The sequence below is a fragment of the Pelophylax lessonae genome, assembly GCF_965119305.1.
Source record: "Pelophylax lessonae genome assembly, chromosome: 4".
Taxonomy (NCBI): Eukaryota; Metazoa; Chordata; class Amphibia; order Anura; family Ranidae; genus Pelophylax; species Pelophylax lessonae.
The window spans coordinates 622,206,104-622,232,398 of record NC_138771.1 but is presented as its reverse complement, the minus strand read 5'-3'; the positions used below and the strand labels follow the sequence as shown (position 1 = coordinate 622,232,398).

General features: G+C 44.1%; 1 protein-coding gene across 1 annotated transcript; it reads left to right on the top strand.

Moving 5' to 3' along the window:
• Positions 1 to 6,724: 6,724 nt before the first annotated feature.
• On the top strand, positions 6,725 to 24,679 carry LOC309553995 (putative N-acetyltransferase 16). Its single transcript, XM_082255516.1, has 3 exons — positions 6,725 to 7,051; positions 18,976 to 19,200; positions 23,899 to 24,679. Exons 1-3 carry the CDS (start codon positions 6,872 to 6,874, stop codon positions 24,562 to 24,564), a joined length of 1,071 nt encoding a protein of 356 aa, XP_082111642.1. The 5' UTR covers positions 6,725 to 6,871; the 3' UTR covers positions 24,565 to 24,679.
• The last annotated feature ends 1,616 nt before the right edge of the window (positions 24,680 to 26,295 follow it).

The following is a 26,295-nucleotide window of genomic DNA, read 5'->3' as shown; positions in this document are numbered from 1 at the left end:
AATCTGACAGGGGTTATAACCTTCACTTGGTCAATCCAAAATGGAAAAAAAAAAAAGTTTTGCCGACAGTCCTATTTTCAGTTTTTGCCGTTTTCTCACACCTGTTTCAGAGTATACGCCCCAAAATGATTGCCCAAAGACAGAGATTTTCAGAAAAGTCCATGAACAGGGCATTAGAAGTCTCTCTCTAATAAGAACAATAATAAGTCTATTTCCCAGCTGATTAATTATATACACAGGTCTGAATGTCTGATGGAAAATGCCTTCTTTCCTAAAATTCCAAATTTCTTTCTAATGTCTGTTAGAAGAATCTCATTACTTCTGATGGAAAATTTCAACAGAAAAAGCAAGTGCACATAATCTATTAAAGTGTAATTATAGCTGCTGTCTTTTTTTTTTTTTATCTTCACTTAATCTTAAAGTAAACCCAGAGCCAATTCTATATAGTCATGTTGTGTAATCATGCTGAGTGTTGCGTAAGTGTAACACATCCTGGTATTGATACCCCCCCCCTCTATAGAGATCAGAGTCCCTTTCACTGACAATGCCTTTGTCTGCTTTTCTATCCAGAAGGACAGAGCCATCTTCGTTAAAAGAGAAGTATGGGGTTTTCTTTTTTTTGTAGAATCATACTTACCTAGCGGAGTGTAGCAAAGCTCCAATGTTACATCTGTCCCCTGCTGTCTCTAAGGCTGAAAACCGAGCGATCAAATACTGCTGATTACTCCATTCTCGAAGCTCCGTGAGCAGAGATCTGGTGACTGTCAGTCACCTTCTCTCTGCTCTGTCACCCCTGCGCTCATTGGAGGGGAGCGGGAGCGGCCGGCTCAGGCTCCCAGCGGCTCGCTTAGTAGCTGAGCCGGCTGCCTGTCCAGGCTGGGGGAAGATCACAACCATATGGCTCTGTGGCTCTGCAACATCAGCAGACAGCGGACTTCAGCCCATGAGCATGTCTGTGGGGTTCAAGTTTAGGTCAGGCTGGAGGGCTCTGCAAGTCAGCTTTCTGTTGCTTCCCCTTGGTTCTGGAAGTTTCCAGAAACTTCTAGAAGCTAGTGAGCAGAGGTTTAGAGGGAGGAATCTGAATATTTATGGGAGTTTGACCAATCCCAAGGCAGGAGGCCTGGCAGGGTGGTAAAATGTGCTCATAAATATTGAAGAGCATTTCCAGTGGTGTGGTTTCTGGTTGGATTATGGAGTGCTGAGTGGAGGATTGTGAGGCTTGAAGAAGATCCTGGAGCTGAGGAATTAGGGAAAAGAGCAGTTTGACCAGAGGAATCTTCACCACCCTTCAGTCTCGCCCAGGAGACACCCTGTATTGCAAGGACGTGTACAGCGGAAGGCCTGAACAGCAGTCTTTGCCAAGCAGCAGGATTTCAAGGGAGAGTGTAAGTACCTTTACATACCACCCCCAGAGCCAACAAAGGGAGAGGGCAGCCGTATGCAATATTTAGCTAGCCTTAAAAAGGGACAGTGTCACAACTTACCTTAACCCCCTTGCTCTGTGATTCTCTCATAGAAACCAGGTGCTCTGGCATTTTCCACTAAGGGGACATAGAGCTCCTACATACAGTTGGGACTTTGCTTTATCTAAGAGGACATATAGCTTCTATAATAAGATATTTGCTAGTGGTCCAGTAAGGACTAACATTATTCCAGAAGGAAGTACAGTGTAGTATCCATTTTCCTGCAAGTTGTACATAGAGAAGTTGTCCTCCAAGTTATTGTTGAACTCAGTTTGGGCATCCCATAACCCCTTATCCCCATCCAAGTTCAAATTCCCTCAAAAAAACATAAAAAAACAACCCCAAGGACAGTTCACTGACTGTGGATGCAAGTTGGAAAATGCGTCTTGCCTGGCTGTGCAGGATTAGGGGGACCCAAAACCTAGCGGCTCTCAAAGAGGTAGTTCTAAACTTAGTAGTGAGCCCTGCCTCTGCATTATTTACTAGTGACCTCTGCACTCTTACTACTGATCCCTGAACTCTCATTTACTTACTACTGACCTCTGCACACTGGATTACTTTCTCCTGACTCTTGCACTTTGTGTTTCATACTTCTTATCTTTGCACACTACATTACTTTCTCCTGACCCCTACACTCTTTATATACTGATGACAACTAAACTCTATTACTTTCTCCAGACTCTTGAATTTTGCAATATTTACTCCTGACCCCTGCACTCTGTTACATTCTACTAACTTCCAAACTCTGCATTACTTCTGACCTCTGAACTGTGTATTAGATACTTCTGACCTCTGAACTCTGTTACCTACTCCTGACTCCTGTACTCTGCATTACTTACTCTAGACCCATGTACAGTAATTTTATAATACTTAGTCTTGACCCATGCACTGTGCATTTTATATTACTGACCCTTGCACCCTGCAATACATACCACTGACCTCTAAGTTACTTAATATTGATCCTTGCACTGTGCATTACATACTACTGACTAGGGATGGGCCGGACACCCCCCCATCAGCAGAACTCCCGATCAGGGGAAATGTTCTAACCCAAACAGCGAACCCCATTGAAGTCCATGGGAGCCGAACAGGAAAAAACAAAGTACCCATTTAGAAGGCTTATATGCAAGTAATTGCCCATAAAATGGGTATGGGCATCTGGGTACTGCCCTGGGGGACATGTATCAATAAATAAAAAAAAGAATATTTTTTTAGTTGCAGTAATTTTAATGATGCTTAAAGTGCAACAGTAAAAATGAAAAATGTAAATATAGTGCTTGGGGGTTCCCTTTAACGTGCCTGTAAAGTGGCGCATCTGTAGCATGCATAAAACATGCTAAAGCAAGAATTACATTTATAAAGAAAAAAATGAATCAAATCCCTATTTAAAATGACTCGTAGTTACAATTGACGGCACCCGGCTATTGAAAAAATAAACAAAAAAAACCTCTAAAAATAAAAAATGGTGTAGGGTCTCCCCCAAAATCCATAGTAGACCCTTATGGGTCCCCTTAAGGGATGATCATATGCCCCCCCCCTTCTGAACCATACCAGGCCACATGCCCTCAGCATGGGGGGGTGGGTGCTTTGGGGCAAGAGGGGCTGCCCCTGCCCCAAAGCACCTTCTCCCATGTTTGTTGGGGACAATGGCCTCTTCTTGACAACCCTGGGCTGTGGTTGTCAGGGTCTGTGAGCAGGGGGTTTATTGGAATTTGGAAGCCCCCCCCCCCCTGTGAATAGGTATCGGGTACATAGTACTCCTACCCATTCACCAAATAAGTGTACAAAAGTAATAACCACATGAGACAGTTTTTGACAAATCCTTTATTAAAAAATAAATAAAACCGATTTCGCCTCCTAGCAGGCCTCCCGCCATTTAATAGGCAAGGGGAGGGGCCATCTGGTTACATCACCGGGTGGCATCACCCCCTCTAATGTCACGTGTGGTTATTACTTTTGTACACTTTTTGTGGTGAATGGGTAGGGGTACTATGTAACTGATACCCATTCACATGGGGGGGGGGGGGGCGGGATCTGGGGGGTTAAAGGGAGCTTCCAGATTCCAAAAAGCCCCCCACCAGCAGACCCCCGATAACCACAGCCTAGGGTTGTTGGGAAGAGGCCCTTGTCCTCATTAACATTCAGACAAGGTGCTTTGGGGTGGGGGGGGCAGAGCCCCTCCACCCCAAAGCACCTACTCCCCCATGTTGAGGGCATGTGGCCTGATATGGCTATGGTACCCTTGCCATGTGCATTAGATACTACTGACCTCTGCACTATGTACTAACTCCTGCACTCTACTATCATACTACTGAGCAGTGAACTTTGTGCTACTTTTTATTATTATTATTATACAGGATTTTAATAGCGCCAACAGTTTGCGAAGCACTTTACAACATGAGGGCAGACAGTACAGTTACAATACAATTTAATACAGTAGGAATCAGAGGGTCCTGCTCGTTAGAGCTTACAATCAACGAGGGAGGATCAAGTGTTACACGAGGTAATAACTGTGGAAGATGAGCTGATGGAGAAAACACAAGTACAGTTGTTAGGTGTGGGCAAGATAGGCTTCTCTGAAGAGAAGGGTTTGGGTTTTCAGGAATCATCTAAACGCAAACAGAGTAGGAGATAATTGGACAGATTGGGGTAGGGAATTCCAGAGGATGGGAGAGACTCAGGAGATGTCCTGGAGGTGGGCATGGGAGGAGATAAAAAGGGAGCTAGAGAGCAGAAGGTCTTTGGAGGAAAGAAGAGAATAATTTGGTTGGTATTTTAAAGACCCAGGTTGGTGATGTAGTTGGGGGCTAAGTTCTGGGTGGCTTTGTAAGTTGTTAGATACTTGCCCCTACCCCTGCACTCTGCGTTACTACTGACCTCTGAACCCTGTGTTACATACTGATGACCTGTGAACTCTTCAAACCCTCCTTACTTTTTAATGGGGCCTTTTAAAGTTATCTTCTTTACAGGTAGATCTCTACCTCTCAATGGGTTGCCTATCCTAGTCCCAGTTCACACTGATGCGATTTGAGAAACCCTGTGATTCAGTGCTGGTTTCTGCATCGCACCTAAATTGCACACTGGTTCACACTGACATCTGCGAACTGCTGGGGGTGTCAATGTAAAGTTAATGACACCCCAGTTCGGTTTGCAGAGCGCAGTGCAAACTGTCAAATGGTGCAGAAATCGGATTACATAGGTATGAACACCCATGCAGTGCGGCCAAAATGAGGGTATCTGCCCCATTTTGGTGCGAATGCGGTGCGATTTCTGACAAACTGTATGGCTAAATTTGCATCGCACAGACATTGCATGTGATCTGCACAGCAATGCGTTGTGAATCACATGCAATGTCTGTGATCGCACATGTGTGAACCCAGCCTTATATCATACATATATCCCAACTTTCTGAGATGGAAATGAAGGACACCTATTAGATAAAGTATGTAGGCATAGGACACACACCCCTGCCATGGTTTGCAATTTGCTGTCCCCTCAAAATAACTCAACACACAGCCATTCATGTCTAAACCGCTGGCAACAAAAGTGAGTACACCTTTAAATGAACATGTCCAAATTGGGCCCAATTAGCCATTTTCCCTCCCCAGTGTCATGTGACTCATTGGTGCTACAAGGTCTCAGGTGTGAATGGGGAGCAGGCATGGTAAATTTGGTGTTATCACTCTCACTCTCTCATACTGGTCACTGGAAGTTCAACATGGCACCTCATGGCAAAGAACTCTCTGAGGATCTGAAAAAAGAATTGTTGCTCTACATAAAGATGGCCTAGGCTATAAGAAGATTGCCAAGACCCTCAAACTAAGCTGCAGCACAGTGGCCAAGACCATACAGCGGTTTAACAGGGCAGGTTCCACTAAGAACAGGCCTCGCCATGGTCGACCAAAGGAGTTAAGTGCATGTGCTCAGCGCCATTTCCAGAGGTTGTCTTTGGGAAATAGACGTATGAGTGCTGCCAGCATTGCTGCAGAGGTTGAAGGGGTGGGGGGGGGGGTCAGCCTGTCAGTGCTCAGACCATACGTCACACTGCATCAAATTGGTCTGCATGGCTGTCGTCCCAGAAGGAAGCCTCTTCTAAAGATGATGCACAAGAAAGCCTGCAAACAGTTTGCTGAAGACAAGCAGACTAAGGACATGGATTATTGGAACCATGTAATGTGGTCTGATAAGACCAAGATAAACTTATTTGGTTCAGATGGTGTCAAGCGTGTGTGACCGCAACCGTTGTACAAAGACAAGTGTGTCTTGCCTACAATCAAGCATGGTGGTGGGAGTGTCATGGTCTGGGGCTGCATGAGTGCTGCTGGCAGTGGGGAGCTACAGTTCATTGAGGGAACCATGAATGCCAACATGTACTGTGACATACTGAAGCAGAGCATGATCCCCTCCCTTCGGAGACTGGGCCGCAGGGCAGTATTCCAACATGATAATGACCCCAAACACACCTCCAAGATGACCACTGCCTTGCTAAAGAAGCTGAGGGTAAAGGTGATGGACTGGCCAAGCATGTCTCCAGACCTAAACCCTATTGAGCATCTGTGGGGCATCCTCAAATGGAAGGTGGAGGAGCGCAAGGTCTCTAACATCCACCAGCTACATGATGTCGTCATGGAGGAATGGAAGAGGACTCCAGTGGCAACCAGTGAAGCTCTGATGAACTCCATGACCAAGAGGGTTAAGGCAGTTCTGGAAAATAATGGTGGCCACACAAAATATTGAGACTTTGGGCCCAATTTGGACATTTTCACTTAGGTGTGTACTCACTTTTGTTGCCAGCAGTTTAGACAATAATGGCTGTGTGTTGAGTTATTTTGAGGGGAGAGCAAATTTACACTGTTATACAAGCTGTACACTCACTACTTTACATTGTAGCAAAGTGTCATTTCTTCAGTGTTGTCACATGAAAAGATATAATAAAATATTTACAAAAATGTGAGGGGTGTACGCATTTTTGTGAGATACTGTACAACTATATAAATCAGACCAAAATGAGGGACAAAGGAGGAGGAAAGAGGGACTTTGTTCCAAATCAGGGACAGTCCATTAAAATCGGGGAGCTATGCTTATATTGAAAAAAAAAAAGAAAAGTTGATTGTTGTTCCTTGTTACCAGGAGTGCATTCCTGCAAACATAAAGTTACTTATAAATCCACTTTGAGATTACATATTTACTTTGGTAATTACATGCTTTCTCCTTTGTACTTTGGTTATAAATAATTCTCTAAGTGGATTATAAAAAAAAATGACCCCAATATGTACCATGGCTGATTTTGTGCAGAAATTGTTTTTCGGACTTGTTACCACCAGCACAGGGTGTGACACGTCTGCTGAACTTTGTTCATTCATATCCTGTCCTCTCTTGATCTTGACAGTTACCATACATCTCTGAAAATGTCGGAATCCCCCAATGCACACATTGATTTTGTACCGGCCTCCGCTGAGGACTATGAGGAGCTGATGTCTATCTCGGGTGGTATATACAAAGGAACAGACTATCTGCCATTAAGATACCATGCATGGCTGAAGGATCATCAAAGACACATGTTTATGGCCAAGAATGAAGGGAAAATAGTGAGTATTGAAGGGTACAGAATGAAATGTTCTTTGTTGCCCCACAATATGCATGAAAATGCCAGTTTGGATCCCTATCTATCATTTAATGTTGTATTAAACCCAAAAACATTTATTATTGTAGCTTAGCGAGCCTTGAATGTGATGGTTGCATTAGCTTTTTCTTATTTTAGGCTTTTTTCCTTTATTTTCACCTGGTGATCCACCCAGTAAATCTGCTATTTTTCAAATTCCTTTAACAGGCCAAGCTGTCCAGACAAAGTGGTATAATCAGGGCTTTTTTTCAGTTGGAACTTGGTGGAACTCACTTCCACCACCTTTGGCTCAGGCCCTCTGCTATCTGCTCACCATTATCCCTTGTGTAGCACTGCCCCCTAGGGAGCTGCTGAGATTGGATTCCCCTGGGTTACCCATAGCAACAGTCTGTTAAAACTTATCACTTTAACTCTTGGCTCAGTCAATGAACAGTCCAGGGGATTTGGTTTTTGTGTTTTATTGTAGAACTGGGATGGGAGAAGGGATGAGTGGGATACGCCAACTATGAACTATGCACAAAGCTTGAGGACAACTGACTGTAATGTGTGTGGCAAGGCCGCTGCTTCAACTTGCCACTGAAGTGAAGTAGAAGATATGTTCTTGAATTGCTTCCTCTTCAGGGTCCTAACTTGGCACCCCCTTTCTTACTTCCCGTGCATGCTAACCCCTGTCCACTGGCTCTCCACTGGAGTGATCCCCTTCCTGGGCAGACCCCTGGCAAGCTACACTGTTTTTCCCTGGGTTGCTCTGCCTTCAGCTCCACTTGACAGTATCCTGGACCTCCTGGCTCAGCATTCTGGACCTCCTGGCTCAGCATTACACATTTGGTCCACTAGGCCCACCACCTGTGACCACCTTCCTCATCAGACAGGAGAAGAGACAGCCGTCACCCTCCTCCTGGGACCTGGCTTCCTGCACAAAGACACCCTTCCTCATGTGCTCTCGGCTTTTATATCCTATCCCATGATGCACCTCTCCGGGTGCCAACCCACTGGGACGGTTACAAAAGCCTGTCTATCATTGGCCAGGTTTCCTCCACTGTCCAACATGCCTCCCTATTGGATACAGTGGGGACACTCCCTCAGACCAGATGAATACACACTGAGCACAATGAGCAGGCCTAACTACTGATCAGGCTCCCCTGATAAGCAGATGGAGCAAACCTACAATTTACCTAGCACCTATCTAGGAGGGCGCTACACTTGTAAACACAGAAGTCTGGCTTCTGTGTTTACAAGTGACAGATTGTCTCCCAACGGCTCCCACAGATCTGATCTCCTGTGTCTCCCACTAAGTGCAGAATGAGAACAAGGGCGATGCAGGGGCCTGGGGTGCAGGGCAGATGCTGACAAACCCTGTGGATGATCTCCCCACAAGTGAGAGAGGCAGAGCCAACTACAGTGTGCGGGGAAGTAATGCACCCCCAAACTCTGCACTATATTTATAAATCCCCTGAACTCTGCACCATGTACATAATGCACTCCTGATATTTAATGCCTCTTTAAAACCCTCCCACTGTTATTGAAATTTGACCACGCCCACTATTTGATGCAGTTTGGTGTGTGTGTGTGTGTTTGGGGGGGGCGTGTTTGAGTTCCTGTACCTATTTTCTGAGAAAAAAGTCCTAGGTATATTAGTTAAAGAGAATCAGTGAGATATCTCCAATAAATGTGCCACATCCCTGCTAGATAAACCATGAACAAAATTCCCCTTGGGGTGGGACTTTAAAGGCACTAAGTAGTAAATAATATGAATAAAAATCTATTTTATTTAAGTTAGCATAAAAACACCAATGCTATATGGACATGATTGTACATGGATTGCATATACATATTACACCAATATTAATAGACGAAAAAGGATTGATGTCCTCCACCCAACGTGTTTCGGGGTTTTTTACAGCTCCTTCTTCAGGACTGTGGTTGGCATCAACCTTATAGATTCCATTGGTGTATACAGCATTTCCATGTCAGCATTTCAAAAAATGATCTCAGGAGAGCTGCCAATTCGCCTAAGGATTTGATTACCACCCAAGACATATACAAGGCTGTGAGGTAGGTATGGTTAGTAAGCAATACTTAGCCCCACCAGTGTGATTCTAGGTTACTGAGGCCTGACAGACTCTAGTATCTAGTATCAGGTTCTAGTATTAGTGAGCATAAAACGTGCCCTCTCTCTCCTGAGGTTTGAAGATGTTTCAAAATCTTCAAACCTTGGGAGAGACAGGCCACATTTTATGTACTTAGTGCCTTTAAAGTCCCACCCCAAGGGGAATTTTGTTCATGACAAAGCGGTATAAGAACACACCCAAGCTCTACCGCAGTGAAAGGATAATTGGCTGTGTGTCGGTGCCCTGGCTATCCCGCCCTTTGCAAGTGTTGAGCCACCCTTTGCAACATGAATCCAAAAAACCAAGGGCGGCACACAATCGCTCCTTCCTCTGAAATTTTATTTTGCACTGAAGCAGTTACAACATCTTTGAAATGTTAATGCTCTTCGGCCTAAGCCTTCCTCATAGCATGTTGAACTGTGAGGTAAGCTTAGGACGAAACGCGTTAGAATTTCAAAGATGTCGTAACTGCTTCAGTGCAAAATAAAATTTCATAAGATTGATTTTTTTTTTATGTCCAGATAAAGTGGCAGTTAGAGGGTTGAAACAAACCATTTACCACTGACAGCAGTGCTTATAATGGTCAGTTTTTATTAATTTAAAGGGTAACTCCAATTTTGTGGGGGAAAAAAGTATCAAAAAAAAAAAAAAAAATCATAGCATATACAATTGCGACATAAGTCATATTGTAATTGAAAATTAATAAAAATTGCTTTTCATTTTCAATCTACAACTCTGTAATTTTCTGAAAGTGCAATGCAATATGGCTACGCGGAGGTGTTCTGTACACAGAATGTATACTGACCACACCCCAGAAACATAATTTCCTGCTTGTGTGATTGGCTCACCAATTTTACCAGAAGTCTGCACTAAGATACAAGTCAGATTTTTGGCATCTCCTTCAACAAAAATGTCATTTTTCGTAAGATACTTCCAATAGGAACACGTCTAAAGGGATGCAGATCCTGTAATTTTCCTCATTAGAGCCCTGCAGCTGATTGATAACTACAAAACCACTCCCTTACAGATTTACATTGCATATGAACACAAACAACACACCAGGATTTCTTCAGAATAACAAAAGGTAGGAATCTGCAACAAAGTTTGTTAAATTACTTGTAATGTACAGAGATCACCCAGAGGGGAATGTTTTTCTCAACAAAAGTGAAGATACTCTTTAAGTAAAAACATTTCCCCAAAAGGAAAAAAACTGTTACTGTAACTACTTATAGAGTGTAAGCTGAGGTTCAACGTCAGTTGGTTAATATACACTATATTGTCAAAAGTATTGGGACGCCTGCCTTTACACACACGTGAACTTTAATGGCATCCCAGTCTTAGTCCGTAGGGTTCAATATTGAGTTGGACGACCCTTTGCTGCTATAACAGCTTCAACCCTTCTGGGAAGGCTGTCCACAAGGTTTAGTAGTGTGTCTATAGGAATGTTTGACCATTCTTCCAGAAGCGCATTTGTGAGGTCAGACACTGATGTTGGACGGCAAGGCCTGGCTCACAGTCTGCGCTCTAATTCATCCCGAAGGTGTTCTATCGGGTTGAGGTCAGGACTCTGTGCAGGCCTGTCAAGTTCCTCCACCCCAAACTCGCTCATCCAAGTCTTTTATAGACCTTGTTTTGTGTACTGGTTCGCAGTCATGTTGGAACAGGAAACTGTTCCCACAAAGTTGGGAGCATGAAATTGCCCAAAATGTCTTGCTATGCTCACGCCTTAAGAGTTCCCTTCACTGGAACTAAGGGGTCTGACCTCACAAATACGGTTCTGGAAGAATGGTCAAACATTGCCATAGACACACTCCTAAACCGTGTGGACAGCCTTCCTAGAAGAGTTGAAGCTGTTATAGCTGCAAAGGGTGGGCCAACTCAATATTGAACCCTACAGACTAAGACTGGGATGCTATTAAAGTTCATGTGTGTGTAAAGGCAGGCGTCCCAATACTTTTGGTAATATAGTGTATGTATCTGATGTTTGGCTTTAATTTGGACAGGAGGGACAGAAGCCCTGGGTGACACAATTTACTGGGGGAAGGGGGCGCAAGTGAAGTGCTCCTAAAACCTGGCTGGATACATACACTGACTGTACACATTGGCCGCACTACAATACTGCAGAGCCAGTCAGAGCTGCAACAATGTGCCCAGTGCACTCCTGCACCCAGCGCAAGCCTAGGACCAGCCCTTAACTTCCCTGTCAGATGGAGTGGGGGGGGGGGGGTGAGGGGTGGTGGTAAATTAATTACCAATGGTGTTTCTGTAATATACAGCATGAGGAGGGTTAATGTGTATTTCCACTTATGCCTTAGTGACCAGTGGCAGTTAATGAACCTCTTTGTGCTGCATTAATGGCACCAGTGTCAGTGTTAATTAACCCCTTCATGCTGCAACATGAAGGTCACTGGTCGCTAATGAATCAATGGCAATACGCATTAACCCCCCTCATGCTGCATATTACAGAAATACCATTGGTAAATAACTGCTTGCTGACCTTCCACAGTACATATACTGCAACAGGGTTGCAGCTACAGACCCTGTGACGTACCCGTACGTCGCTGCCTGTTTCAGGGTTTCAGACGCATGCCCCCGCCAGCCTACTCCCGCCTACTCCCCTGTGATTTGACACAGTAGGGGGGTCTGTCAGCAGATCCCAGCCAATGATTTATGGCCAGGACCTACTGACCGGCTTGGCCAAATCACAGCCAGAGCTCAACACAGGGCTCTTTACAGAGGGCTCAACAATCAACACAGGGCACTTTACAGAGGGAACAATCGCTTTTTCCTTTCCCTGCAAATACACAATACACATTGTTAGGCACACAATTAACCCCTTGGTTGCCCCTAGATGTTAACCCTTTCCTAGTCAGTGTCGTTAGTACTGTGACTGTGCATATTATTAGCATTGAACACTCTATTAGTGTCACTGGTGATGTCAATGGCAGTTAATCAATTCCAACAAATTGTCCATGTCCATGTCCCAACGGGTCAGGGCAGTTTTGGCTGCAAAATGGGGACTTAACCAATATTGGGTGGGCCATAGCGTTATGGCTGACTGGTGTATGTAAACTCTAACAATGAACTTCATTTTCTTGCTCCCTTTTTGCCTGGTAAATATAACATTAAAAACCTGCCCAAGGAAGACAAAGCTACTACTCCTTAGAGTACAGTATGTTAGGCTGGATGGCAGCCTAGATGAGAAACTGAAAACCAACAAGATGGCAGAGAGCTTCTTGTGGGATGCAGAGTAGACCAGAAGTTATGTCATCTAGATGTCGGGGCAGAGCTATGCAATTCAAGGCCGCCCAAGCCTTTTTCTCAAGCTTTCCTAGCTTTCTTAGCATAGCTCCGCCCCCCAACATCCAGATGACATCACTTCTGGTGTACTCTGCATCCCACAAGAAGCTGTCCGCCATTTTGTTGGTTTCCACTTCCTCATCTAAGCTGTCATGTAGCCTAACATCTGGACTTTCCTGGCTTCAAGTTGTAGGAAGAGGCTCACCATCCCAGATGCAGGAGCTGACCACTCACGGATTACATGCAAAAAGTGCAATTTCTTCTTCCCATGTAGGTTCTAGTTTACTAGTATTTCTCAGTACTACTAATGCTGCATTTAGTTTGGTGCCCCCAGGTTGCTCTCTTGGTCCTGCAGATGTATTCACCCATTATTCCTATCTTGGTCTGAGGTTTCCTGCTGTTGTGAGACTGTCCATCGGAAGCTCCTACTATATGATGAGCCTGATTTTACCTGACACAATGTGATTTGCCATTTGTATTTTCACCAAAATAAATCTGTTAACATACTACACTCTGAGCACTGCTGTTCTTCTTACTTATTTGCCTAGAAAAAATTTGCTGTTCTGCATAGACCTTTATGTACATACAACACTTATTGCATCATATACCCCATTACTACTGTATCACTTTAAAAATGTATCTGTGCTAAGAAAGGACAAAATTGGTGTAATGGATGACTGGATAGCAATATAACCTCAACTTCTAATAATTTAAATTAAAAAATGGGCTTCAGTTCTTTTTTATAAACTCTATAAATGAGGATTTTTTTTAAGCCACGAGTTTCTATTCTGAGAAATGTGTGACACTTGAATGACCCATAATTTCCTAGTGAATCATAAATGGCTTTGTAAGCATTTGCTGGAAAAAATTATGGCAAGTATAAATTAGTGTATTAGCTTATTGCAAATGTACTACAAAATACACACAAATTGTTCATGCTTCCAGTTTATGTTCCAGTTGATGAAGAATTTTAAAGGAAAACTCCACTTCTTCTAAAAAAATATACTGTACATAACATCTATTAGTAAGCTATTCTATAATGTCATTTAAAAATGACCTTTCCATTTCAGTCTGCAGCCCAACTGCTCAACCAATGAAAAAGGAAGGCCGGGAGCGAGGAGGACCGAATGAATTGTAGGGCTGGCATGACAGGGTGGAAGGGGAACCAGACAGCAGAGAGTTAAAAGAGAGAGGTGGCAGTCTTTCTTACGTGATTGGTCGAGTAGGCGGGGTGATGGGGAGGAGCATAGAAGAAAAGACTGTAGGAAGGGGTGGTACAGTAACATTCGGAGTGGGGAGCCATCGAATGAATGTCCCGCCCTCCCTCCCTGAGATAGGGTACGCAGTTGGAGGGGTAGGTAAGGAGATGGCTGTTGGGACCCCTTGGAAGTGGGGAACCATAATTGGTATGGTGTCCTTTGGTTGGGTGTGATCCAATGAGAGGGACCAGGTAGTGTTAGACCTGTAAGGTCGGTGGGACACGTGGTAATGTTCCCAAGTCGGTGTTCTGTGGCTGGGGACATCTAGCTTTGGTTTATGTTACTGGTATTTTATTGTTATTTATTACTTATGTTGTTTAATAAAAGGTCAGAAGGCCATTTAGCTCCACCTTGTGTCTTAATGGGGTAAAAGAGGGGGTGGAGCTTATAAGGGGTTATGTGGTAGTCATATGGATACCTCTGAGCTACCCTAGTCATGTTGCTTCGCTACAGTATGACAGACTGAGGACATTTTATGTACAATGTGTGTACACGATGTTCCAGAAATCTCCCTGCTGCTTTTCTATTATTACTTATTTTCTCAAAAAGCTAAAACTCAAAAGCTGGAGTTCCTCTTCCCTATGTGTAAGCCCCAGACATTATTTGTGCTTATCTATCCTGGAGGCAGGTGCAGTCTACTTTGTCCACTGCTGGTGGCACTCAACCGTGGCGGCATTGCAGATTGAGATGAAGTTAAAGGAACATGGTACCTCTATGGTTTCCTGGCTCACTGGGGAAGCTATCCAGTAGGATGCTGCAGCCCCATGTGACTCTGTCGACCATTTCAGGTTAGGCAGAGTCTGTTTAAGACCCTGGCTACTGAGCTTTGCACGTATTTTGCTTGTGGGTAACGTAGGGACAGGTAACCCGTCTGTCAGGGACAGTGATTAGTGGTAGGGAGAGTTTCCAGATGAGTAGGGAAAGAATAGGGACACACCATCCTTTCTGGAAGCCTCCCTATTTGGGCACAGACCAGCCAGGCTGCATTCTGCCCCTCAAGACAGGTGCTGCTGACACATCTGAGACCTGCTCTGTTACACATCGCTGTTACATCATGTGAGTGTTCTCTGTCGGGTGCCTATTTGCCGGCCTTGTTGTGAACTTTAAAGTTAATAACTGGGTTCTGAGTGTTTTCTGCCCCCGTACCATGCTGCACCTCCCCACAAGCCAAAAAAACTTTTCTAAGGTTAGGTAATGGTTTTTGGATGAGAAGACCTTGCTTACAATCTCAGTTCCAATTCATTCCAAAGATGTTCAGTAGGGTTAAGGTCAAGGCTTTGTGTAAACCACTCGAGTACCTCCACACCAAACTCCTCAATCAAAATGTTCATGGAGCTGGCTTTTAGAGTTGGGTGAACAGCTCGGACTGAGCAAAAGTTCAGACCGAACACCTGAATTTGCAGGGCACTCAACGGGACGTTCACCCGCCGAGCACCCCACAAAGCACTGTGCTCGGCACAGTGCATTTTAGGACCCTGATTGGTCAGGTCCAAAGCTTTGCCCAATCAGGGCACAGAGCACTGTCAAAGCCCTGATTGGACAAAGTCATGATGACTTTGCCCAATTATGGCTCAGTGCTCATAGTCCCACCCTCTCTATAAAAGGTTTCTTTGCACCAGAACCTGTGTGTTGTATTGTGAATGAGTGTGAAGTCTCAGTGTGAGTATAGTGTAATGTGATTATAGTGTAGTGTGAGTATAATGCAGTGCGATTGTAGTGTAAGTGTAGTGAAGAACAGCATTGCATTACATTTGGTGCTGTATACACAAGTCCCTTGGGTCTGGTATGGATTTTAAGGGGAACCCCATGCCAAAATATAAAAAAAAAAAAAAAATTGGCGCAGGTATCCCCCAAAAATCCATACCAGACCCTCAGGTCTGGAGTTGATTTTGAGGGAAACTCCCACGACAAAAAAAAAAAAAAGGGCCTAGCAAAAGTTCGGCCTGAACACCTGTTCTGTGGACATCTGAATTTGCGGGGTGCTTGGGGGGATGTTCCCCCGCCGAGCGCCCCACAATGCCCTGATTGACTGAAGCAATACACCTGTCAGGTGCAAGGCTTTGCTTAACCACTTGCCGACCGCTGACATGGGTACTACTGCGGCAAAGTGGTTTGTTATCGTCACTGGACTCCTTCCCTTGTGGGCGGCGCGTGCGCGCAGCCGGAGGCTTGCTCCTGCTGTATCCAGTTACAGTGGGAGTCGGGCCAGGGGAGGAGCGGCGGTGATCACCGCTGCTCTTCCCCGATCGTCGGGGATCGAGTGTGGAGATCCGCCCGCTTGTGTAAACAAAGTGGGCGGATCTCCTAAGTGACCGGCAGGGTCAGATTGCAGGATTCAGCATAGCTGAACCTGCGATTTGTGCCTGTGTCACATAATCCCCTCCCCCCACACACGTCAGTAAGCACCAGGCATACATTAACCCCTTGATGCCCAATAAAAGTTAACCCCTTCCCTGTCAGTGTCATTTTTACAGTAACAGTGCATATTTATAGCACTGATTACTGTAGTAATGTCACTGGTACCCCCAAAAGTGTCAAAAATGTCAGTCAAGGGTCCGATCTGTCTGCTGCAATGTCGAAGTCCCACGAAAAAAATCGCAGATCGCCGCCATTACTAGTTAAAAAAAAAAACAATAAAAATGACATAAATTTCCAGTAGTTAGTAGCTGCGATAACTTTTGCGCAAACCAATCAAAATACGCCTATTGCGATTTTTTTTTTACCAAAAATATGTAGCAGAAAACAAATTGGCCTAAAATGTTAAAAAAATTTGATTTTACATTTTTTTGGGGGGGAATTTCATATAAAAAATGTGAAAAATATTGTTATTTTTTGTTATTTTTTCAAAAGTGTTGCTTTTTTTTGTTTATAGCACAAAAAGTGCTATACAGTGTCGCACTACCGCGCAATTGTCAGTTAAAATAACGCAGTGCCGAATCACAAAATATGGCCTGGTCAGGAATGGGGTAAAATCTTCCGGTCTTAAAGCGGTTAAAAATAGGCTCATTGAGAATTTTTTTGTCAAAGACATGTAGCTAAATACATTTTGGCCTAAATATATGACAAAAATTTAATATATTGGATATTTTTTAACTGTCAAAGAAGAAAAATATTGTTATTTTTTCAAAATTGTCGCATTTTTCTATTAATATCGCAAAAAATGAAAATCGCACAGGTGATCAAATACCAGCAAAATAAAGTTCTGTTTGTTCGAAAAAAAGGATGTAAATTTTGTTTGCGTATGGCGTTGCATGACCGCGCAATTGTCAGTTAAAGTCGCACAGTGCCGAATCGCAAAAAAGTGGCCTGGACGTAAGACAGCAAAATCCTCCGGTGGTAAAGTGGTTAATCAGGGCACAGAGTACTGTCAAAGTCCTAATTGGACAAATTAATGATGACTTTGTCCAATCATGGCTCAGTGCTCATAGTCCCACCCTGCACTATAAATGGTTCCTTATTACCGGAACCTTTTGCAGTGTGGTGTTGGATATAGATAGAGCAGGGCTCAGTGATAGCTAGTTAGTGTTATTGTGAGTGAGTGTGGAGTGTCAGTGTAGTGTGAGTATAGTGTAGTGTAGCATAGTGTGAGTATATAGTGTAGTGTATGGAAACCCCATGGCATAAAAAAAAAACAGCATAGGGCCCCCCCCCCCCAATCCCTACCAGGCCCTTTGGGTCTGGTATAGGTTTTAAGGGGAGCCAATGTCAAAATTTAAAAAAACGAGGTGGGGTCCCCCTGAAATCCATACCAAAGCCTTATCCGAGAATGCAGCCTGGCAGGCCAGGGGGAGCTTTATTTTTCTTTTTTGAGTCCGGCAGTGCGTCAGGCGTCATGATTGATGCAAACTCATTCGCATGGGGGGTTAGGGATCTGGGAGCCCCCTTGTTAGAGGGGGCTTCCAGATTCTGATAAGCCCCTGCTCACAGAACCCCACAACCACTGCCCAGGGTTGTGGGGAAGTGGCCCTTGTCTTCATCAACATGGAGACAAGGTGCTTTGGGGTGTTGAGGGCATGTCACCTGGTATGGTTCAGGAGGGCGGGTGCTCACTCATTCCCCCCCCCTTTCCTGGCCCAGCCAGGCTGTATGCTCGGATAAGGGTCTGGTATACATTTTGGGGGGACCCCACAACATTTTTTTAAAAAATTTTGGTGTGGGGGTGATAAGGGCCTGGTATGGACCCCATGCCATGGCATTTTATTTTTACATTTTGGCGTATATCCCACTCCATTTTTTTATATTTGAATTGCCGGCAATGGCTTGCAGCTGCGATAATCAGTTTAAAAGTCTTTTTTTTTTCTTTACATATGTCAGTTTTGCTGCAGCAGGTTCTTTACACGGTCCAAATGCCCCACTTTACAGGCAGACTAAGGGGACCTCCAAAGCACTATGTTTAAAGGAATTTTTCATTTTTATTGTTTCACTTTACATTGTCTCACATTCACATTAAAGTCACTGCTCCTTTAAAAACTATCTTTTTTAAAAGTTTTTTTTTAGCATTGTTACACGTCCCCCATGGGAGTTGTTGGGCCCCCATACCCTTTTTATACCCAATAACTTGCATACAAGGTTTCAAAATTGGGGACTTTTGATTTTTCAAATTCGGGTCCCATAGACTTTAATAGTGTTCACGGTTCGGGTCCGAACTTTCTCCAGGTTCAGGAGTTCCGGTGCGAACAGAACCAGAGGGTGTACGGCCCATCTGTACTGGATTTGTACATAGGCGCTCAGTCATGCTGGAAAAAAAAAGGGCCTTCACTAACTGGTGCCACAAACTTGGAAGCCCACAATTATCTAAACTATTTGTATGCTGTGGCATTTACAATTGGGAGATATGACCATATTTTTTATTATATAGTGTATGTCTAGAATTTGTATGATTGCTGTACATATAATAAATGATAACCTTCCCTGGGGGTCAGGAAATAATGTGAATAGCCAAAAGTTTTCTATAATGTGCTGCAAATAGTAATGATCAGGTCAGGATTATAGCTAATACCTCACTTTCTAATGCTTGATTATTTGCCTGTAGTGCTGTTTGCTAATTAGACATCATACAATTCAGGAACCCAGGCAATTGTGATTTATGAATTCTATGGTATTATTCTAAACTTTGGACACATATTTTTTGGAAGAAATTAAATCACGATTCAACTTGTTGTCCAACTAGTTCTTTTCATCTGAACATGTCTTGTTGATGTCTCTTCTTCAATCTTCAGGTGGGCTTTGAGTCCTTCTTGCTGGTTGATGGCGGTGAGACAGCTGTGGTGCAAGGTCTTCGTGTGGCCCAATGGATGAGAGGACAAGGTGTAGCTGGGAAAATTGAGAAATTTATCTTAGGCAAAATTCTTTCTGATCATCCACAAGTGAAAAGAATTCGTTTGACCCGTGCAGAGAACCCTCCACCAAGCATGCTGAAGAAGTATCGACTGATCCACTCCAAGGTCTATTTATGTTCTGATTTTCCCAACCACTGAACTGATTCCCATGTCGTCTACTCATTGCAGAAAATCACAAATTAAACATTTGGTTAAACAACCTTTAGGGGACTTTCACACTGTGCTATGCTTTTCCCTCACCACGGATGCAGGACAGCTTACTGGTGGGTGCAGCACAGCTTACCCGCGTGTTTGGAGTGGGTTAGCGGTGGTTTCCCAAAGTTATATTGTGTCCTGTGTGTTTGGTGCACTTTTTGAAAGCGCACCAACGATGCAACATGCATGAGTTTTGCTGCGCTTTCAGAAAGCGCACCAAACATGGGGGACACAACATAACTCTATGGAAAGTGAAGCTGCATCTGTGGTGTGGGAAAACCACAGTGCAGTAGTGTGAAAGTGCCTTTAAAAACTATACATGTTTTGCACTTCCAAGCTGGAGTTATTTGCTTCTCTTGTGCATGGAAATTTGTAATCATGGTTAACCATTTAATTGCAAAAAAAAAAAAATCAAAAGTGTAGGTGATAAATTGCCTCAATGCATTTGGTTGATTTTGCAATTAAAGCTGGTTGCACGTGGTTAATTCTGTCTACAGACCACCATGTGGTGGCAAACATGAATGTTTAAAAATAATCAGGCTGAACTCCAGCAAACAGATAAAGAATACTAGGAATGAGCCAAACCTACCTGGGATTGCTTTTGGGGCAAATTTGCAGAACCCAACTAAAGTTTGGGTGGCGAATCTGACATCTATTGAAGTCAAATGGAGCTGAATGTTAACAAAAACAGTAATGGCCATTTTCTAGGTCAGGGGTCTCCAAAATTTCTAAACAAAGCACCAGTTTACTGTCCTTCAGGCTTTATGGTGGCCAGTGGGAGTAGAAGATAGTCTGGTGTCATTGGGAATAAACCATGCCCCATCGTTGATTTTATTGTGAGGAATTGGTATGAGTGGGAGGAATAATGCCTTATCGATGGTATCCCATCATTGGTGAGAGTGGGAGGAAAAGTGTCCCAAGGCTGGAGAAAGGCATGCTAAAGGCCACATCTGACCACTGGAGTGTCAGTTTGGAGACCACTGTTCTAGGCTAATAGGCGAGGGATTTTTAAACAAATAGGATGAGGGATTGGGCACTGCTCTGGGGAATGTACTAAAGCAAAAAATACATTTTAAAAAATTCTGTTTGGCAGGGAACCGAAATTTTAATAATGCTTCCTAACAACCAATTAGAAGAGAAATTGTCACATTTATCATATACATATCATAAATATATGTATATATTTTTCCAGCACAACCATTGTTTAGCATTACAAAGATGGAAGTAAAGCCTGAATGTGTAATGAGCACACATGGCTTCCCTCAAGTACATACAGCATATAATTACACGTTATATAAAAAAACATATATTGATAGGATTATTTATATCAATCTGATCTTTTGAAATTAAGAATATACTGTATATATTCGATTTAAAGCCTAAACGATCTTTCAGTTTAAATCGGGTAACACATTCTAAGTTCACCAAAGCAAAATGAGCCAGTTTTCTTTAGAAAGCAGCCACAGCCTGAGACAAGCTTGTTCTGTCTACTTTGCAAATTGGTCTCTCCCAGACCCTACCTCTAAATATGTGGGCGCTTGGCCACTCACCGCCCCACTTCCCACAATAAATGCCTTTTTAAGCTACTGTGCAGATGACCAGATGTAGCATATCAAATAAACCTGATGCTGCAAACTCCAAGGACACAGCCTCGGTGGGGCAGAGGGCCAAGATTTGGGGCTGTCCAGGCAAATCTGGAACAGTTGGCATCTTTGCAATTCAGTAGCTTGCTGACTGTTCTTTACTTTCATCTCCCTGCTTCTTGCCACAACAAACCTTGTTTCCTGTCTTCCAACTCAGTCCAAAACTATACAGTACTTTATAAAGTCTAAATCGTGAATGTGTTCTTCTGAAAAAAACACCAAGCTGCTGTGGAACTTCTGGTACTGTTGAATTTTGCCTCCTCTGTCTAAAACACATTTCAGTTACCCAATGAGGCAGGCCATTAAAAGCAACGGACCAACAGTTAGGCAAGTTGGAGGGAGGAGGCAAGCTTTGACACAAGCAAGATATATTAGAGTTTTGTCCATCGGATTGGTTTGGTATTCAGGTGTAGGTGGGGCTTGGAGGCTGCTAGAAAGTATGTACATTAGTCAACTCTTGCAGCATAAAATTTATACCTGCTAGCAGTTTGTTTTTTTTTTTTAAAGCTTTTCACCCAAAAGTGGAACTTCCACTTTAAGGCCTCCTCCCCTGCTCCTGTTTGTGAAACTGAGCTTTTGGGGAGGAGGGGGGCAGGTACCCGATTTTTACAGGTACCTGCTCCCACTTCTGTCAAGTCCCCCACCTCTGGCAGATGTAGCATATCAAATACACCTGATGCCGCAAACTCCCAGGACATGGGCCAGGACACAGCCTCAGTGGGGCAGAAGGCCAAGATGTGGGGCTGTCCAGGCAAATCTGGAACAGCTGGCATCTTTGCAATTCAGTAGCTTGCTGACTGTTCTTTATTTTCATCTCCACCCAAAAGTGGAACTTCCGCTTTAAGGCCTCCTCCCCTGCTCCTGTTTGTGAAACTGAGCTTTTGGGGAGGAGGGGGGCAGGTACCCGATTTTTACAGGTACCTGCTCCCACTTCTGTTATGGTCGCCTTAGGTGATTTGAAGCAGAAGTTCTCTTTCTCAAAGCCTTCTGGGACACATGAAAGGTCCTAGAAGACTTCAGGACCAGTCACAGAGCACAGCCCGGCTTACACATGTGCAGTGGGCACCCGGCGCCACAAGCTGTCATAGCCGGGTGCCCATAGTAGAGGTCCCAGGACTGCCGAAGAAGGACATGGGGCGAACACGGCTGGGGTACATACACTGCTGGATCATGTATTGTCTTTTAATAAACAAAAAATGACTGGAACTCCGCTTTAATTAAACTAAAGCAAAAACTTTTTTTAACATAGTTTGAAAAGAGTAGGATATGGCTGAAATCAAGGTATTATTTGTTGCTGTCTGTGTCCCTTTGGGGAGACTTTCCTTCACTTCCTGTCTTGAGACACAATAGGAAGGAAAAGTAAATCTCTTCCAGTTGGTCAATAGCATTAATACAACAATTTGGGTTTTTCTACACTACACTTTCCATAACATTGTTTTATTACCTTTTGATCCTGCCATGAGATTCTTTTTTTACTTCCTGTAGTAGGCCAAGCTGTCCAGTTAGATGGGTTGGGGCATCTAACACTTCTGGGATGTTTATGAAGGTCCTTTTATTCATATGATTTAGACCTTTTTTCAAAATAGGGAAAAATTACTTACTGTAACTGCTTAAAAATGATAAGGCTTGGTTCTCACTAGCCTGCAGTGTGCAGGCTGGATGCGGGTGCAGGAATCCCAACTTTTCCCTCACCCACAACCACCAACAGCCAAATCGTGCTGCTCTTATGAGACGCTCAGGGCTGGCATTCATTCTGAATGGCATCCCCACGCATCTCAGCCCGCAGTGAATTTGTGGATATGGGAACTGCAAGAAAATTGCATGGTCAAAAAGACCAAGCGGTTTCCTTGTGGTCCTATTTGTAAAAAGGTGCATCCACCTTTTCCCTGGGGGCTGCCGCGCCCGAGCAAGTGCAGGCCGCACGGCCCACACTAGTGTGAACTGAACCTTAGCTGGTGTTGGGCTTTATTATGACTATCCTACCCAGTGCTTTAAGTGTCCAAAAAGAGGTGCCGGTACTCTATTATAGCCTATAAATCCCCCCCCACCCCACATCAGGGTCCCCACAGAGCACCCCCCCTGGCCCGGGATGGGACTCTGGAGCAGGGGGACTCACTGGTGGTGACTGGTCTAGCTCTGGAGTGGGAAATATTCTTGGGGGGGGGGGGCAATTGAGGGTGGAGATGTCCAAAATGAGCGTACTGGTACGCTAAGGCGCACGGAGAGGTGGCGGTATGCTCAAGAGCAATATTTGGAAGTGGTGGTACTGAGTACCAGTGCATACTGGCCCACTTAAAGCACCGATCCTACCCAATGGTTGACAACAAAGTGATTTCACTGCAGAATAAACAGCGTTGGCATTCTGATAAAGGAAGTGGAAAATAACTGATCTCCTGGCAAGGCCAACAAGTGATAAAACTGTTATGGGGAGCTCAAAGAAACTGGTGTGTTAATGCTAGTGACAAACCGCATTATACATGTAATTTTTTTTTTATTTTGCCAATATTTCCACTTAAAGTGATATTAAACCTTCTTTTTTTTTAAATTAAAAATATCAAACATGCTCCAGGCCCCTCCTCTTCTGCCAGTGCCCCCTCAGGAAACCTGCTGTCCATGGGGGATCATGTGCGTGCTCGCTCCCGAGCCACCTTGTCTGTCCCCTACTCCCTTGTCACAGAATTTGATTGACAGCAGCTGGAGGCAGTGGCTCCTGCTGCTATCAATTTGCCCAATGAGGAGGGAGACAGTAGCGAGTGTCTCTGCTTTTATGCACATTGCTGGATGGGATCAGGCTCAGGTATAAAAAAAAAGGGGGGGGGGCTGGGGGAATCCTGCAGCACAGAATATTTTTTACCTTAATTTTACCCTACTGTTTTTTTTTTACCTTAATGCAAAACCTTTTGGCTTTAGAACCACCTAAAAGGATTCATACATGCCAATGCATTCACTCTCTTTTTTTCAACAGGCTGTGGTATCTATGATCCTTCCCTCTGACAAACTTGAGGAAAGCATCGGATTGTTGGAGGCTCGTCTGGACAATGTGGGCCAGTTGAACAATTGTATCATTCTGGAACCTGCTGAGGTTCTCAAACTCTTTGATGGGACAAAGACTGCAGAAGATCTGCTTCCTGGGGGTCTTTTGATGCAGGGATGGCTTCCACTTTCCACCCAAAAGTCCAATTTGGAAATGCTCTTTGAAAAGAAAATCACTTGGATCTACTCACAAGCACAAAGTTCAAGCAGCAATGCAGAAGGACATCAAATTTACCATGAAAAAAAAGTGAGCGGAGGATCACCATCCCTACCACCTTCTTCTGTTGGGTTCCTCAGCCTTGGTTCTCCAGCATTCCCAGTGCCTTATGCAGATGCCACATGTCGATTCGACATTGACTTGTTTGGCACTGACCCAGCATTCTGTAAGATGCACGTCGTACAACAACTTAAGTTGTGTATAAAGTCCCTGCCTGCTGGACAGAGCATAATCTGCTTTATGTATGGAGAGGAGAGTCTACGAACGGAACTCAATCAACTGCGTGAGGGACTGACACATTTCTTTTTATCAACTGAACAGTTGCTGCTAGAAATGGACATTAACCCTTTGGTTGACAATCTTGCAGGATCATTGGGCTAAAAGTTAGTGGGCATCAGATCATCAAACCTACCTAAATGGCCAAAAATATGTGGACACCACTCAAAATTTTTGATCTCAGGTATTTCCAGTCAAGTGTACTATTAATGCTACAAATTTGAGAAGGTCCTTTTCTGTTTCAGCATGATTGTGCACAAAGGAAATAAGCCAACACCATAAAGAGCCATGACCTCAACCCTACTGAACACCTTTGGGATGAATTAAGAGTCTTCTTGTTCAAAATCAGTACCTGATCTATAAAACACTCAATTGGCTGAATGGGCACAAACTTCCACAGACAGGTTGTGTTAACAGCAAAGAAGACCCTGTATTAATGCTTATGGTTCTGGAATGGGATGCCTAATGGGCCATACACACTAGAAGATTTTCTGAAGACTTTTTGTTTTAGATTTACCAAAACCAGATAATATGAGGTCAAACCTAAACACTTTCAATTTGTATGCCATCTGGCAGGCCCTTGCACTACATAGAAAAGGTAAATTTGAAGGAAAAAGTCTTCAGAAAATCTTATAGTGTGTATGGCCCTTAACAAGCTCATTTCTATGTGCTATGTGATGTTCACATACTTTTCGCCAAGTAGTAGTAAAGATCCAAACTGTGTGGAGCCATTCACCTGTTGATGGAAGTTGGTGCTACATAGATTCCTATTCATGCCTGCTTTATCCCTCTACTGCAGTGGTTCTTAACCTTGTTAAAGGTACTGAACCCCACCAGTTTCATATGCGCATTCACCGAACCCTTCTTAATTGGAAAAATAAAATATGATTTTTTTCAAATTCAAAACATAAGTATATATTTAGGACGGTATGCATTTATACATAGGTGCACAAAATGAACAAAACCATTAAAGAACAAAAGCATTGCATTAACACTGACCGCTGACCATTTGCATTAACACTGACCGCTGACCATTTGCATTAATACTGAGCACTGACCATTTGCATTACCAACCAACTAACCAAAAAAAAAAAAAGGCTCTCCTAACTTAAAAAAAAAAATGCCATACCAATACTGCACACTCACTCACTGTGTATAACTGTCATACACAGTGGGGGGGGGGGGGGGGGAAACGCCTTTTTAGTAAAACACTTCTCTGCAGAGAACACCACCACATCTACCTACCTTAGTCCTCCTGATTCTGGGCTGGCTGCTGCGCTGGCCTACTAGTGCGCGGCCTGCTCTGGCCTGAGTCTGGTGCCAGACTGGTGTCAGACTCACTCAGTGAGTCACTTGAGTGAGGCACCACTCACTAAGCCTCCTCCTAGGCCTAGGAGTTGGACCTCTCTCCCCTCTAGTCTCCGAGTCCCCGATCTCACTCTGCTCCGTCTGTCCTTGTCCTCGCCGTCAGTGCACTGACTCACAGTGTGTCAGTGTCACATGACATGTGAATCACTCCGCCAGGTCCGGTCTCTGTACTGTGGGGATGTTGTTTGTTTCCATGATGATGGCGCGGAGCGGGAGCGGAAGGACACGCCCGAAATTGGAGAAATAGTCCCTGACAGCGAAGTGGTACTAGTGGAGGGTGTGCGTGTCATCGCGAATCATATGAGTCCTCTGCCAAACCCCAGAGACTGACTCACCGAACCCCTGGGGTTCGATCGAACCCAGGTTAAGAACCACTGCTCTACTGGTAAGGAGATTGGATTGTCACTGTGGTGTGGTGTGCTGTAAACTCACACTGAAGCTGGTACAAGGTCTCATCTTCCTTTCTTT